This window comes from Mytilus galloprovincialis, chromosome 6, assembly GCF_965363235.1.
Source record: "Mytilus galloprovincialis chromosome 6, xbMytGall1.hap1.1, whole genome shotgun sequence".
Classification (NCBI taxonomy): Eukaryota; Metazoa; Mollusca; class Bivalvia; order Mytilida; family Mytilidae; genus Mytilus; species Mytilus galloprovincialis.
The window spans coordinates 9,809,828-9,827,845 of record NC_134843.1 but is presented as its reverse complement, the minus strand read 5'-3'; the positions used below and the strand labels follow the sequence as shown (position 1 = coordinate 9,827,845).

The 18,018-nt window shown below is 30.7% G+C and overlaps 1 protein-coding gene across 1 annotated transcript in view; it reads left to right on the top strand.

Annotated features, from left to right (window-relative positions):
* Positions 1–1,007: 1,007 nt before the first annotated feature.
* The window catches only part of LOC143078505 (uncharacterized), a 30,903-nt gene continuing 13,892 nt past the window's right edge, over positions 1,008–18,018 (top strand). Inside the window, exons 1-3 of the mRNA XM_076253367.1 lie at positions 1,008–1,253; positions 6,490–6,735; positions 8,677–8,890. Coding sequence (XP_076109482.1) covers positions 1,016–1,253; positions 6,490–6,735; positions 8,677–8,890 — 698 coding nt within the window. The 5' untranslated portion in view covers positions 1,008–1,015. The remainder of the gene's footprint in view (positions 1,254–6,489; positions 6,736–8,676; positions 8,891–18,018) is intronic.

The following is an 18,018-nucleotide window of genomic DNA, read 5'->3' as shown; positions in this document are numbered from 1 at the left end:
AATTGTGTTATCTATAATATTTTTTTTTTTTTAATTTATTGGTAAAACTATCGATTTATTTTTGGTCAATCTAAACACGAAACTGAATATTTTCACAGCTATACAGTTATTCACACGTAACCTGTTATATTTGCACTGACTCCTACTTTAGTTTAGATAAACATGATTTGTTTATTGTAAGTAATTGACTCTTATATAGCTTTCATTACTTGCGAGAACCTCATGTGTCTTTTGTCTGTATGTAAAAATTTTTTTAGTTACGTGCTCATCTGAAAAATTATTTCTAATTGATTTTTGTATGTTATGTTGCAATGTCACTGTCTAAGATATAGCTTTGAGTTCAATTTCATATTTACTCCGCCACTATGGTAAGTATCTGTCCAAAGTTCGGTTTGGGTGTTTGATTGCTTTCTTTAATGTTCATCTTGCTTGACTTAGTTTGTCATGATTTTCATCTTTAGAATTGTTGCACGTTTTGTTGTTTGTAACAATTCCACTTTTCCTTACTAATTTATATATTCTTGTGTCTTATTCTGATAAATATTATGCAACTTTTAAGTATTATTTACCGACCTGTAGTTCTTATTGTTAAAAGGTCAATAGTCAGTAGTTTGTGATTGATCATATGCTTGTCTACTTTTCTACGTCATTCTGTTCTTTGGCAGATTTTTCTCATTGTCAATTATACCATATTTTCTTATCATCATATTGTCTGTAGACTTTTAACACGGTATTTATAATGTCTAATTCTTAAATACCAAAACAATATGGTTTCGTCACCATTCTTGTTTTATTTAATGCATATTTATAAATAAAGTTCGAATATACATCAGAAATCAAATCATCAACATTGCTTCAAATGCAGAGATTGCGTGTTGCACTTGTAAATGATTCATTGTGTCATGGTGTTGCATGACATGGCCAAACTTCCCTGATCATTTTTTGCATGAAAGCAGCTGTCTTCCTCAATATCTATTTCATTTGAAACTGAGAATACATTGTAATGTTTTTAAATATGCTCTTCAGTTTTGATACTAAAATTTGTTTGAGCACGTTAAAAATGCAGCAAGTAGTTTTTATTATAGTGTACTGTGTTTGCTTTTTGACAGCATGTCAAATAACAATATCCGGTGGAAAGTTTAATTCAGATGTTTGTAAAGGGTACGGTGAACTCGAATCTAAGGTTGATATCCTCACAGCAAAGGTTGATCGTAGTCTTCAAATGCTTAAGACAATCAATGAGCTAGTTAAAGGTAAATAACACCTGTAATTTTAATCTTGTAGTGTGATAATTTGTTTAAATTCGAAAATTCATATTTTGACAGATATGTATTTAATAGCCATGCACATTATCGAATTGATTTTGTTGTAAACATCGTATTTTGTGTAAATATTATTTTCTGCGTCTTGTGAGGCAAACAAACGCGTTTTCGTTTTGGTTTGAATTAATAATTGAACGACCATTTGGTATATTTTGTATTTCCTACCTAGACAGAAAAATTATATCGAAATTCTCCTGCCTCAACTCAACCCCCCACATAACTAGTAATATCAAATAACCGTCCCCTTATTATTTAAATCGACATACGTGCTAATCAAGTCACGAACTCTAAAGAAAATCTAAATCGGAATGTCCTTTATGAAATGACAATATCAAAAGCTTAAAAACATCAAACTAATGGAAAACAACTGTCGTATTCCTGACTGTACAGACAATTCCTAATGTAGAAAAAATTGGACTATACCTGGTTTTATAGCTAGCGTAACCTGTTTCTTATTTGACAATCGCATAAAATTAGGTTTCTTGAAAAACATATTGATCCTTAAAAAAGGACTACTGTTATAAGAGTCTTATAACACAATTTCCCCGAAAAAATCAAATTTCATTTGATTCCCTATTAATTCCCGGTGTTAAAATACTTCAAGTAATTTTTGGGGTATGTTAAAAATTGTAGATATAAAAAAATAATTATAATATGTTACCAATCTTTTTACTTCTTCATTTCGTGCAAAATTTTCAAATTAACTATTAAAGAATTTATTCCGACATGGGAAACCACTTATTAGGATTGAGAAGAAATCCTTATAGTATTATATTTTATTTTTTTATTGTAGCAGTTATAAAATCCTTTACGTTTCAGACGAAAGCTAAACAGTATAATATTATTTATTTTTAAGATTGTATCTGTTAGTTGAAATTTTCTATAACACGATTTTTAAAATATTGCAAATAAAAGAATATACCTCCCTCATGCAAAGCATTTACTCTTTTTTTGGCTTTGGCTATATTTAAGACCGTTTTTAGTTTTGTCAGCTCTTCAATGTTTGCAATTAATTTTGGATTTTCAAATTGTGAGCCTTAAACTTTACTGAAGATACATTTTTTTTGTAGATATGTGCATCAAGCTAAATAAAATGTGTACCGTTTATTTTCTATCTGAGAAAGTATAATCATCGTACGTTGCAAAAGTGATTATATGCTTCTTTCTTAAATATAAATACTTCTATTTAAGAATTATAGATTGACTCAGTCCTATTATCATTTTCAATATAGGGTGCTTGGGAAAAAAGGAAGAACTCCTCAGAACATTTATATTTTTAAATTTGGGATTAAAGATTTAATGCAGGTCTCTATGCGTTTTGATTTTATTTAATTGCTGCCCTAACTTACTTTTAACCTCTAAGTATTAGCGTAACAAAATTTTGATTATTTTCAAATCATGTTGTGATACTTTTTAAAATCAATAAGCTTTAAATCTGATTAATGGGCCGGGTTCAGTATTTTTGTGATTTTACTTTTATTTTTTTTTATCTCATCACTGTCCGTTACAGTAAATGTTAAGAAGTAATCTCCCTGAACAACGAAATTAATGTTCATCCAACAACAGCTAATAAGTCTTAAAAAACGGAAAATAAATCCCAAAACTTATTTGGGCTGTATAGATAAGGTACAACATTACTTTGTTACGAAATAACAGAAAATGCTGATGACTGGTTTCAAAAATGTTAAAGATTAAAATGCATATGAAATATCAAATGAAGACATACCTACTGAAAAACTGAATTATCTGGACGAATGAAATATGTTTTAAATAAAGATTTTAACTTTCAGTAGGTATAGTCCAATTATTTTCATTTTTGATTTTTACTACTAACTTTTTCAGAAATAGTATCACATTGTTTTCCGTAGTTTATCTACTAGAAGCCGAAAGGGAATCACATTGTAATATTCTATGCCATTTGCTTTCTGGTGTCAATTGTATAACATATTCTTGTGTTGCATATCTATCTGTATAAAAAGTGAAATAACAAAAATACTAAACTCCGAGGAAAATTCAATTCGGAAAGGTTCTTATTAAATGTTCATATCATAAGCTCAAACACATTACACGAATGGAAAACAACTTTCATACGCCTGTCTTGGTACAGGGATTTCCTTACGTCAATTAAACATGGTTTTATAGCAAGCTAAACCTCAAATTTGTATAAAAATCGCATTAAATAATTTTTTTTGAAAAAATATTGATTATGCATTGCCTTTGATCCTTCGGAAAGTACTAGTGTCAAACAAGCTCCTTAAAACATCAAATTTCATTTCATTCCTTATGTCCTGTGTTAATAATCTTCAAGTATTTGTGGTTGAGTGCAAAACTGTTAGATATTTTAGTGTTGTTTAGAAATAAAGTTAATACTTTTTTTTTCAAAACCCCAACAGTAAAAACAAATACGCTAACAATCATTTAGGCTTTTCATTTTGTGCAAAATAATTATATTAACTATTAAAGAATATATTCCGACATGGGGAAACCACTAATTACGTTTAAGACAAAAACTTAAGAGTATAATATTACTTACTTTTGTGATTTTAGCTGTTATAAAATTATAAATATATATTTTGTTTGAAATTTTCTGTGTTATGATTTTTGAAACATTGCAAATAATGGAACATACCTTCTTCAGTCAAAGCATTTATTCCTTTTTTGCACCAGCTATAGTTTTGGCCCTATAATATTTTTTTAAATAGATTCAATTTTACTTATCACATAATTGTCAGTTACATTCAATTTTAAGATGTCATCTTCCTGAACAACAAAATGTATGATCTTCAAACAACAGCTAATAAGTCTTATAAAAGAAGGGAAAATATTTTACACGAAAAGATATATAAAACAACCATGGGATTACCAGATTTTAAAATATATACAAAGATTTATTTTGATGAATCATTCCTAATTCAGGAATACAGAAGATATCCTATTGTCCTTTTGGCTTTTTTGTAAGAACCTCACACATGTACAAAAAAAGAGAGAATAAAGTAATGATGCAGACATGTCACCAAATAAATCCAAAACTTTATTTTGGCTTCTAAATAAAGTAAAATATACTTTGTTACAAAACAAGAAATATTTGTAAGTGCTAAAGTAAGTGCTGGTGAATGGATGAAATGTATCAAATATTTGATTGCATGTGAAATATGAAATGCTGAAATACTTATTTTCGAAAAAATAAATAATCTGGACGAAGAAAATATGTAATTAGATAATTAATTTACTAGAATAACAGCAAAATCAAATCTATAATGAACTCAAGTATTTTCAGTTTTTCAAAATATAAATGAAATGACAAATTACAGCCTGAATTATTAGCTGTACTAGTTTTCCCCCTATAAACTATAAAAACGTATTTTCACATATTGTTGCGACATAAATCATGTAAGATTACAACAAGATCCAAACAGGGTTTATATAGTTTAAGAGGAATATCAATTAGAGATTCCATAGGTCACTTTTCAATAAAATTTAAATAATTATTCTATGACTGTTGAAAACTGGGTGTGTATCACATTTGAGAAACAGTGACTACGTGTTTGTTCTTACGACATTGATACAAAATTTAATTTGTTGATGAATTTGTTTTATCACCAAACTTGCTTAGGAACTGCAGAAATTCATTTAAAATTAGCAGTCTTTTCCCATAATGGAAAATAATTAAAAACTTAAGAAAACAATACATTCAGTTATAACAAAGCTGGACAATAAAATGAATTAATTTTATATTTATAAAAACTTTATTGAAGAGGTTAAAGAATATAAATATTTCTGAATTCCCTTTCCCGCCTTTTTCCGCAGTCAGAGAATCATTCAATGATGTTAATCTAAATGCAAAAAATCGATTACATATTTTTAAATCCATAATAAAACCCGAGTGCATTGTATGGCTATGAGATATTCGGTTTTTCCCTAAAAAACGTTTGAACATAATGAAGAAAAACAGATAAGTAAAGAAATTACCAGCGTGTGTTAAATCCTTATTTAATGGATGTAAACCAGAAGTATGTAGTCTACCAATAGTTAACTTATATTTGATAAACATAATTGGGCCAATATTGGGCCATTTCTTTGCTATTTGAAGCTTTGATATGTCTAATTAGATAAGAAAGGAAAATTTGACTCTTCTGTTGGAAGTCTGAACGAAATATTTAAATAACAAGATTTGGAAATTTTATTTTGAAATCAAGAAAAAATCTAATGTAAATTTAAAATTTGTTAATATATTGACAAATAACTTATTTAGTAATGAACGAAAATCTTTGAACGCTGAATTGATAGATGTTTGTTTGCTTCAGCGGCAAATATTTAAGGATGTACAGTTCTCAGGAGCCAAAAATTTCTAAAATTATACTTTACTTCTTAGCCTGATTTTTAGGTTTATATGACCTTAAATAAATAATTTGGGAAGACAAAATCATATGGTGATGCCATTCTTTTTTTGCTACGGCCCTTTGAAAGAACCAAATTTTGATGATTTTCCCATTTTTCATCAATTTTTACCAATTTTATGGGCTATTATCGTGAAAATTCAGTTCCACAATTAAACTTTTTTCATACTTTCAATAAAGATGAAGTGGACCAATCGGAATAAATTTTACTTAAAAAAATATAGGTAGAAGTTTAATCATATTGTGACGCTTTTTCATGTCAAAATTTACCATGCTGTCAACTTTGCGTGATTTTTCTCTATTTTAAGAACCGAATGCATATTATTTCAACTTATTTGTTATAATTTGTTGAAAAATGCATATCTAATAATTTTGAAAGAGAAAAATTATATCGGATGTACGTGTTTCTGGTAAAATCATTTCTTGTACCCCTGACTTATTTTATTAGAATTTAGGCTCAATAGCTATCTTGATAGATAATAAAATTGAAAAATTCATAATTAAAAAACTACTTATTTAAGAAACAATTTGTTTCCTATATTTTGGAAATAATTTCAGAACGATATTGCAACTAGACTGAAACGTCAGAAAAATACATCCTTAATAAAAGTTGATGACGTTTTTATTTTGCAAATGGCCCATTATCAAAACAAATTTCGTACGGATATAGTGAAACCCGCTACCAGAAAGGGATACCATTTTAAGCCTGATATCAATGATGAGTTTATCTATACCTAAAATATCATTCACTTCTAAATTTTGTTCTTCAGACAACAAACCTAACAATGGTGTAATTAAGAACGTTGCGCTGAAGAAAAGAATCCAACAAAGCTCGTGGTATGCTAAGACACGTTCCTGGGGAAATTATATATGCTGTGCAACTGAATATGCAAACGATGGAAATGCAACAACCTTCTCACATACAAACTATGAAAACTCTCCATATTTGTGGGTAGATCTAGGACATGTGTATGATATAAAGCGGATTGAAATTATAAACAGATCGGATCATGCTGGTAAGTTCGGTTCTGTCTTTCGTTTTCCTACTTTTAGGTTGGGAACCACGGTTTTGTTAAGATGACAAGATGCAAACTTACTAAATGATTTTGGAATATTTGTTTATTTCATTATTTCAACAAATCACTCATCCCCCCTACTGTCAGAAAGGGGATCAAATTGTTTGATCTTATTGAAGAAAAACAAATCCAAGGAATGTGCCATTCCACTCTTTCGATCCACAATTCGATAACGTCTTCATTATTGATTCGTAGTTTATTCTGTATTTCACAATGACATACATGAGCAGTTAAAATGGATAAATGTAGGGTATATACCCCAATTAGATAGAAGTTATATAACAACAAAGCATAAAATGCATATTTACGATCGTCAACTGTAGCCAAGTATCTATTATATATATCAAGCTCTTGAGATAAAGGATATAACAGATACAGTTAAGTCTGCCTCATAGCTCACCATACATTTAAAAATTGATTATGAGGGTTGGTTGAAAACAAAACTTCACGACAGAAGAGATGATTTTAGCTTCCCAAATCTAAACTTTCCTTTTCTGTGTATCAACATTCCGACAACGCCTGCATACGGAGTATATATATCTCCCAATTATACGATATTCCTGGGATTGTATTTCCTATCATGATTTCCTTGATAAAGGGTTGCTGCTTACAAGAAAGCTATTAGACAAAGAGTTCCAAATGTTGAAGTTGAAAGCATAACTTTGTAAATTTTACGGACGCCATCACGAGTTGGTTGACCGTTAAGGAATATCCGTTTCACAGATGATTTCGGATATGTTCCTAATGTCGTACCTACAATCCCGTTCTTTTTCCACGACTGTGACCTATCGAATTAGACTGTTTACCGGGTTTGGAATTTTGGAATAATATGAGCAACACGACTGGTGCCACATGTGGAGTAGGATCTGTTTACCCATCCGGAGCACTTGAGATCATTCCTAGTTTTGGTGTTGCTTAGTCTTTAGGTTTCTACTTTGATTCTTGTGTACTATTGTTTGTCTTTTTCTTTCTTGGTCAGTCTATTTTCGATCTATGAGTTTGAATGTCCCTCTGGTATCTTGACCCCCTCTTGTAGCCCAGCGTATATTTATCACAAAACCTCTACTGGACATAATAAATCTGTTCTTATATTTATTTTTTGTCTACAATTTGTATATAATTATTATGAAATTTCGATAACCAAACATTTTTATACACTTATGAATTTTGGATCTAACGAATGTCCTGTATGAACGGAGATTTGTAAATAGGAAAAAAGGGATTACTAACATATTTTTCCATTTTATTGATTTTTATTGGAAATGTATATTTCAGAGAACATTTAGAACTTGTCGGTCCTGAATCATGTTCTATGACCTGCAACATAAATTTTGTCCGTTTAAGCGAAAAACTGTATTATAGAGCATGGTTTATCTTTCAAATTTAGCAACCCCAACTGGGAATCAATCCTTAAATCATTCATGAACATAAGGAGATGTGGTATGAATGCCAATGAGACAACCATCTTCCTAAGTTCAAAGGAAGTGCTTACAAGCTTTTATAGTCCAACGTAAGTACAACACAAATAAAAGAAATACAATCACAGATTTAAGAGGATGATTTTCGATCTACAAAATTATGAGAGGGCATCGCTGAATGAATAGATTGGTGATGACGGAGATATAAATGCTGATTTATCATTTAGACATCAGGAATATGTATGTTCTGAGTCTGAAGTACATATTTTCAAATTAAAATAATATAAAAACTTATAGTAGAACATTAAAAAATTTTCCTGATCAAATAACTCGAGCAGTTGAACAGATGAGGATAGAAAAAAAGAAGCTTTTTAGGTCGAAATCAAGACTGACAAAAGTGAATTAGCATACATACATGTATGTATTTATCACATCTGTTATATTCTGTTTACTGTTTGCACAGGTTCACGACTCCATGACGTGGATATCACGGTTGGGCCAACCTTGAACGAATTGTCTTTATGTGTACACTATAAAGGTCCGGGAAAGACCAAGGAGCATCTTGTATTCCATTGCAACAAGCAAATGAGAGGTCGTTATGTCAAAGTGACCATCAAAGGCAAGGAATACCTCCAGTTGTCAGAAGTAATGGTGTTTGCACCTGAAATATCAGAATAATTAATATGAATTAAACTCTAGATTACTGATAATTCTTTTATTAATACTTTATTCAACATTAAAGAGAAGAAATGGAAACTGAACATATCAATAATCAACAATAAGATAGGAATCAACAAAAATCATAATACAAGAAAAAAAAAACAATTATAGGTATAAAATTTAACATAGAAAAGAGTAAAAATCACAAAATTACGTAACTCAGAAGACAAATCAAAACGGAACGTCCCTAATCAAATGGCCAAATCAAAAGCTCAAACACATCAAACAAATGGATAACAACTACCATATTTCTGACTTGGTACAGGCACTTTTTCAAGTAGAACGTATTGAATTGAATCTGGTTGTATAGCTAGCCAAACCTCTCTTGACAGTTTCATTAAATTCCATTGTATTGGCAACGATGCGTGTACAAAACAAACATACATAGGTAGAAAAGTCAAAAATAGGGGCACAGCAGTCAATATTGTGTTATAATCTTAATCACAATAAAAACAAAAAAATATTTAACAAAGAAGCACAAAAAGGCATATATCAAATTTAAAAACCTCATTCATTGCTTTTTTATTTATACGATTTCATTTATCTATGTTAAATCCACCCATAAAGGATTGAAAGATTTTAAGTACTAGGACCGAATCCTTAACCTGACAGGCACGTGGTTAAGTTAACATTACATCTGACGTAGAATCGCCCGTTTGACGTCCAAATAAACATTTCCACTCTGTGAAGTATTTGTATCCATCTAATGAGTTTAACCTTTTTCAACTGATTTTATAGTTCTATCTTATGTTGTACTGTTACACCACTGTCCCCTGTTGGAGGGAGGGTTTAGATCCCGCTCACCTGTTAAACCCCGCCACATTCTGTGTGTATGTGCTTCGTTAATTTTTGTACATAAATTAGGCAGTTAGTTTTCTCGTTTGAATTGTTTACATTGTCATTTCAGGGCATTTTATAGCTGACAATGCGGTATGGTCTTTGTTCATTGTTGACGGCCGTACAGTGACCTGATGTTATTCATTTATTTGTTATTTGATCTCTTGAAGAGAGTTGTCTCATTGGCAATCGTGCCTTATCTTCATTCTTATACTTAATGGTTTTTCGCCAAAATGACAGCAAACAAACGTCACACCGAACAAAAGACATATATGGTTTTAATTACACTAAACGGGGGAAAAACCAAGTCTATGTCTTAACCCCTAGTTTGATGTCAATATGTTAAAGGTCAAGGTCACTGTTACTAGAATTTAACACAAATCGGGAACATACTTTTGCGGACGGTAACTTGTGTTTTCTTGCTTGATTCTAAAAAAAACTTATACCGATAAAGGGAAAGAGAAAATGACTTTTTATTTTGAGATCAATAGTTTGTTTGATATAATGTCTTGGCAAACAGTTGTTTCTAGATGGTAACTTGAGTTCCCTAACTTTATTGAAATGAACTTAAACATATACTGGTGAAATATATAACAGAATGGAAGAATTTAATAATACTCTGGTCAACAGGTCAAAGTTTGAATTAAGAAAAAATGGTTTCTGGATGGTTTGTTCTGTTTCCTTTGCTTGATTCTCGAGGCTGGATTTGAATGAAAGATTGATTAATGGCATATATTGGGATTGAAACGAGAAGACGTGTTTTGATTATAAGTTAGATAGCTCAAAGGTCAACATGATTGTTTAAAAAAGAATCAAATTTCGATATACGACGGTATTCTTCTATGAATTGACACATATTTTTGAGGCGAAAAATAAACATTTATAGTACAATTTAGTTTTCTCCTTATATTTTATAACTCCAATGATCGAGATAAAAAAAAAGGAATTCCTGAAACCTTGAAAATAGTAAAACTTCACCGCAACATGTTTTAAATATACACGTACCAAGTTATAAAATCCCTTAGTGGTTTTCTTAGTTGTTGACTAAGTGTTTTGAACGATAGGAATGTGACAAACCTATTGCGAACCCAATTGAACCTTTCCATAGATTCACCTGATAGTTACCTGTCCATTTAAACTTTTGGCAGTTCTATTGTCCCATCTAACAAATACAACTGTGTTTCCCTCAGTTTTAGTTTGTAACCCGGATTTGATTTTTTTCTCAATCGATTTATGAATTTATTTATACGCACACGAGACAGTTAGCATACGACTCAAAACAAAAGACATCTAAACGGACAACACATTTAACTAAACATAGAAGAAAAAATACACACTAAGGAAGAAACAAAGACGCCCAAATAAAAACTTACTTGTTATACACAAATGATGCTGTCGAACATGACACATACAATCACAAAGAATTTTGGAAGAAAAACAACCCAAAGAAAGAAAAACAAAGACGGCAAAATAACTAATTAAGCGTCTATGAGACGGTAAACAAACGACAAATAAAACCACATACATCTAGAAATGAAAAGAATCACTAACAAAGAAAAGAAGACGGCAAAAATAACTTACTGGTTAAACGCCTACCAGACAGTTAACCAACGACACATAAAACCAAAGACATCAAGAAAGGAAAAAAAACTAAGAAGAAAAAGAAAGACGACAAAATAAAAAAAACTTACTTGTTAAACGCACACAATACAGCTCACGACACATAAAACCAAATACTTCTAGAGTGAAAACCTTAAAGAAAGAAACAACGACGACAAATGAAACCTTATTTGTTATAAACCTACGAGACAGTAAATCCACGACACATAAAACCAAAGAAATCTAGAGAGAAAGACACTTAAACAAAAAAACAGAGAGGACCAAATACAAAATTTTCTAGTTTTGCGCCTACGAGACAGAAAACTCATAATACACAGAACCAAAAACATCTAGAGAAAAATAAATATGAATAGGAAATAAAAAGACGACAAAATAAGGAATTTACTGATCATTCGCCAATGAGGCATTACATCAACGACACAAAATAAACACAACTAGAGGGGGAAACTCAAATAAAGAAATAAAGACAACCAAATGATAAAATTACTTGTTATACGCGTACGAGGAAGAAAACAAACGACACAAAACCAAAGACATCTAGCGGGAAAACACTTAGAAATACACAATGATGATCAAATAGAAACTTTCTGGTTATACAAATACGAGACAGTAACAATTCAAATAACACAAAATCTACAGGAAAAAAACTCAATAAGAAAAAAGACAACCAAATGACAAAAAACAAAAGACAAAAAACAAAAAACAAAATTAAACTTACTTGTTATACGCCGACCAGACAGTAAACCAACGACACGTACCTAAGACATCTACAGGGTAAACAAAAAGACAGGATCGATGACGACCAAGTGAAAATTTACTGTTTAAACGCCTAAGAGACAGTAAACCAACGACATACAACACTTAAGACATATAAAGGAAAAAATCACTAAGAAAGACACAAAGACGACCAAATAAAAACTTACTGGTTTTAAGCATACACAAGATTTAAGCCTCAAATAGTGCTGATTTCGTATGTTAGAACCATTTTAGCAATGTATTACAAAAGAACATGGAATTATTTGCACAACTGAAAATTCTACATATATTTTAACATCAATTTGAAAGAATGAAATCTAACAAAATAAAAAAATATGTCTTCTTTCCTTTGGTATTAACATCAAAGAAAACGTAGGAAATCTACCGTCATTATACTGAATCACAAAACTTCACACACACCGTATAAAAAAGGTTACATATTTAGTTGTGAAAGGTACCAGGATTATAATTTAATACGCCAGACTCGCGTTTCGTCTACATAAGACTCACCAGTGACGCTCAGATCAAAATAGTTATAAAGCCAAACAAGTACAAAGTAAAAGAGCATTGAGGACCTCAAATTCCAAAAAGTTGTGCCAAATACGGCTAAGGTTATATATTCATGGGATAAGAAAAGACTTAAATTTCAAGTTTTGTCTACAGGAAATTTATTAAAATGATCATATAATTGATATTCATGTCAACACAGAAGTGCTGACTACTGGACTTACCAGCAGTGGATCATCAAGATATTCATCAAGCATCTTTCCAAAGTGCTGACAACTATTCTCGACTTCACTATCTAATGAAACAGAGCTTTTTCTATACAAATTAGAAATGGTAGATATAAATGTGTTGTTTTGGGTTATAATAATTCTTTTTTTGAGAAAGAAAAAAACCTCACTGAAACTATTAGAAAATACACTGTAAATGATATCATCAAAATTCTGGACTTTTTTTATTGACGATATATTTGTTGAGTTTTGAGGAATGATATTTCAACAGACAGTCGGTATTTTAAGGGCTACCAATTGTGCATAACTAATGACCCATTTTTTTCTACCCTTATGAAGCAGAATTCATTCAGAACCTTCTGAAAGACAAAAAGAAAAAGCAACTTGCTAAATTTGTCTTTAAAATTTATTGATGATGTCTTATTATTGAACACCTCATATTTCAGTCAGTTCGAAATTAAGGGTACTACTGATACGGGAACGACTGCTTCATACCTTGTTATTTTCTTTAATATTGACATAGATGGACGACTGCACACTGAAATGTATAACAAACGGGATGATTTCAACTTCCAAATTATCAATTTCTCATTTCTCAGCAGAAACATACCCTCTTTTCCATCGTATGGTGTTATCTCAATTGATACGTAATGCTCGTGCATGTTCTCACTATACGGACTTGATACACGGGAGTGTGCTCCTTATGATGAAACTGCCCCAACAGAGTTATGAGGAGGAATAACACATTCTATTGACACCATTACGAACTGGTTGATCTATACGATGTGTCTGTGTCTAAAATGACTGTAATGGCTTACTTTTATAAATTGTTATTTTGATGGATAGTTGTCACATTGGCACTCGTACCACATCTTCCTATATCTATTAACGACATTTTTCGTCGGTTTGCTAAGTACTGGACGTGATCTATTCCCGAAAATGACTATTCTGTAGTGAATTATATATTTAGTTATGATTTTTTAACGCTATCGGTTAGATATTTTGTTATTTCTCAACGCTTGTGGTTTGTATCCGAAGGTTAGGTATACTTAACATATTTCTCATTTGTCAATATAGTGAAGATAATTTCCTTTCTCCGTGGATAAAGTATTGTGTTGTTCAAAATAATTATGACGTCGTCAAAGCATTAATTTAAAATAGATTTTAAAGACCGTCATAATCATGATAATATTTAGACTAGCATTATGAAAATAATTGTAAACTTTTGAATCTGGCTTCATATAATTGTATAAATTTCAAGATTATATATACGTAAAAAAATACGCAATTGTGTGTGATGTGTTGTACTTTAGTTTAAGGAAGATGTTCGTTGTTATGCGGTTTACATGTTGAAATGTACTATAATATTATTTATTGATGTGTTTCTCTGTGCTGAGTATCTTTGTTTGTACTGTAATCCTGTCACGTGATGTTGTTATTTTAGCGGTATTTATAACAGTCCCACATAAGCTGGAGGTTAGCTATAAAACCAGATTCACGCCACAATTTTTCTCAAAATGATCTATACCAAGTCAGGAATATTGTAGTTGCTATCAAATAAACTGTATTATGTATGCTGTCGTTTTTTTTGTTGTTGCACTTCAGGTGTAATACCACCAAATCATGGTACGTCACATCCGGTTGTATACGAAAATAGGTGTAAAAAAATATTCCCTTGAATTTGACAGTTGTAGAAAATTAACCCTGCATTTCAATGCACTTAAATTTTTCTGAGTCATAAACATGTATGTTGGGTGTCTGAAAGTATCATTCCTTTTTGATTTGATGGTCTTATAAAATATTTTAGAAAGTTATGGTTACATAGTTACCAAAGCAGGTAACCAGTAAATAACAGTGTAAAAATTGGGTTGTTTACTTCCGGTGATGGTTACTTTCTTATATGCAATGAAATGTGGTGTGAAATTTTCACTGTAGCACTGGAAAAGATTGAACTTTATACATGCAAAGTATTTCTTTGGTTGAAATAAAGGTAAATACTGTACATTTTTTTTAAAAGTGCCGATTTAGCAAAGACTAATAGGGGAAAATCAATTGTGGTATTACACCTATTTAGGAAAACTACATGTGCAATCGTGACCTTATTGTACTTTCATTTTTAAAAATTATTACTAAGCATACATTGTAAACATGGACTATTTGGAATGGATTGAGACACAGAAAGCACGTTTGAGGTAAAATTGTCTTGAAATGGGGGTTTACAGGTGTTTGCTAAGTCAAATGGGTCGACAGACAAATCTTAAATCACCCTTACAGTTTTGTTTATACAACATGTGAATTTTCATTTCAGTGTTAACCATGTTCTGAAGAGCAGTCTGTTGAAAACTCTTATATGTGAATTGGTCTGCAGATGACACTTAAGCATTAAAGTATGTATTAACTAATGATATGTTTTTTGGTGTTTTGGTCGCAAAAGTTTACAATTTGCCATTGTGCCGTCTGCATTTTGCACTGACAAAAACATCATCTAAACACTTATTTGCCCTGGATTTATGCACATCAGAATCCAGTCTCATATACTTACACTTTATAATTCTTACCAATTTTTTTTTACCAGCATTCCAAGGGACATAACCCTTTTTAAAAACATTTTGAGGTATTTTTTTATTACTCTTTCTCCCCATTTTCTAATATAAAATATAAGAAAGTTGATTTTTTGTGTAAATCTATTAGAAATATACTGTTTTAAGTAAATAAAAAGACTTTGATACCAGTGACAATACATGATTGGCGAAAGGGAACTGTTATTTGTCACACTAGGGGAACAGACCAAAAACTCAAGTTACACATAAGGGCTTATAGAAACTTCCGTGGTAACTGTTAACATTCAAAGAGACAGTTCTTTCACTAAAACACTTTACTTATTGATTTAACATTACATTTATTATATTTTTTGGGGAAAATAATCACATTTGTTTAGTTTTTTAGACAAAAGATATCAAGTTTTGATGAAAAAAGAAGAAAGAAGGAAAAAATGGACCAAAACAGACCTTCAAATGAACTCTAAAAGGTGCAATACAATTGTTTATTATCTTAAAGTTGTCTTTTGTGTCCTATTTAGTTGTTTGAATGCATAGGTCATGAGTATATGATCAGATATAAGTCAACACTGCATTTTATAATGATACACTGAAATTAGGATTTTTCGAAGAAATAAGACTGAAATCGTCGTAGGATATGGCCTTCCATTATAGTGATTTTCTCTAAACCTATAGCTCTGACTTAGACAAAACTTGACAGTTATGCTTGAAATAACTTGCAATTGGAGGAAAAAAAATAACATTAAGTTTATTCGACATTTAGGTGTTCTTTAGGTGTAATACCACCAAAGTATGATACGTCACATCCGGTTGTATACGAAATAGGTCTAAAAAAATATTCCCTTGAATTTGACAGTTGTAGAAAATTAACTCTGCATTTCAATGCACTTAAATTTTTCTGAGTCATAAACATGTTTGTTGGGTGTCTGAAAGCATCATTCCTTTTTGATTTGATGGTCTTATAAAATATTTTGGAAAGTTATGGTTACATAGTTACCAAAGCAGGAAACCAGTAAATAACAGTGTAAAAATTGGGTTGTTTACTTCCGGTGATGGTTACTTTCTTATATGCAATAACATGTAGTGTGAAATTTTCACTGTAGCACTGGAAAGGATTGAACCTTATACATGCAAAGTATTTCTTTGGTTGAAATAAAGGTAAATATTGTACATTTTTTTGTTAAAGTGCCGATTTAACAAAGACTAATAGGGGAAAATCAATTGTGGTATTACACCTGAATTCACTGTGTCTGTTGTTCGGTTATTTTCCTCTTATAGTTGATGTGTTCCCATCGATTTTAGCTATTAACCCAGATTTGTTTCTTCCAATCGATGTATGACTTTTGAACAGTAGTAGAATTCTGTTACCTTTATTTACAATCTGTTAACTTTGCACATTCAAGTAATGAAGTTTGAATCAAACAAAAAAATTAACCAATAAAATAACATACATTATAGAACGAATGATTACTACGGCAGAAATCATATGTGTCTTACAAACACAACAATTTCAAGCTGTACGTCGTCATCACTGTTTTGAGAACAGTATTTATGCTGTTAACAAATTGGTGGGCTTGGGCTGTCGTCTGGTCCTTGGCCGGGTTGTTCCCAATTTCCCGTTTCCATTCTCAATTTCATTTTATTCATCTTTGTATGGTACTGTATATGCATATATTATGTAAATATATGTGAAGAAACAATTAAAGGTGTGGATAATGAATGATTGTTCCTTAATACCAACAACGATCAAATGAATGGGTTGTCTTAATTTATGGAACAAACCTGTCAAAGATAGGAAATAAACTCATCAAAGATACAAGGATTAAACTTTGTATTTAATTATATAAAGTCTATAGAAAAACATCTTCAGAAAAAATTATGTCCACTTCTACGTTTTTATCATTTCTACGTTTTCCATAAATTATTCAAAGCCAAAGTGTGTATCCAAAAACATTGTGATTATATAATAAAGAGGTTCATCATTGGTAATATCTCACTCAAACAAAACGTCTTAACAAAAAAATGTATATGCATTGAAAAATATAAACGTCTTGCAAGCGAAGCGTTTTCAGGATTTACCTTCATCAGGAATGATTAAAGCTGAATATTTGGAATCCACGACTGTTTAAGAACAGGAACAGCTAAAGAGCAATATGAATAATAAAGGGAAAACAATGATTTAACACAATAGTTGAAACCTTAGTTTCTCAATAATTTTTGAATTAATATATGCACAAGGTTACAAAATATTTTATCAAAACTTTTGCAATGGATCTTTATTTACAAATATTGCATAAAATTGAGAAGCACAATGTGTAATTTCTACATTTTTTTTTTTTTGGTATTATAGATCAAGAAAGAAAAAAGAATTGATTGACAGTTAACAACATTACCCATTTTTACCCACATTTTCCTCATGAAACATAAGTTTAATTATCAATAATAAAATAGTCACTAAAACATCTTCCAGAAATATAATATCAGCAAATTCTAAAAAAAATATCATTTTCTAAAAACATTAGAAATATTAATTTCTATCTTTATCACAAGTTATCAACAAGTAATCTTATTTTTTTTATA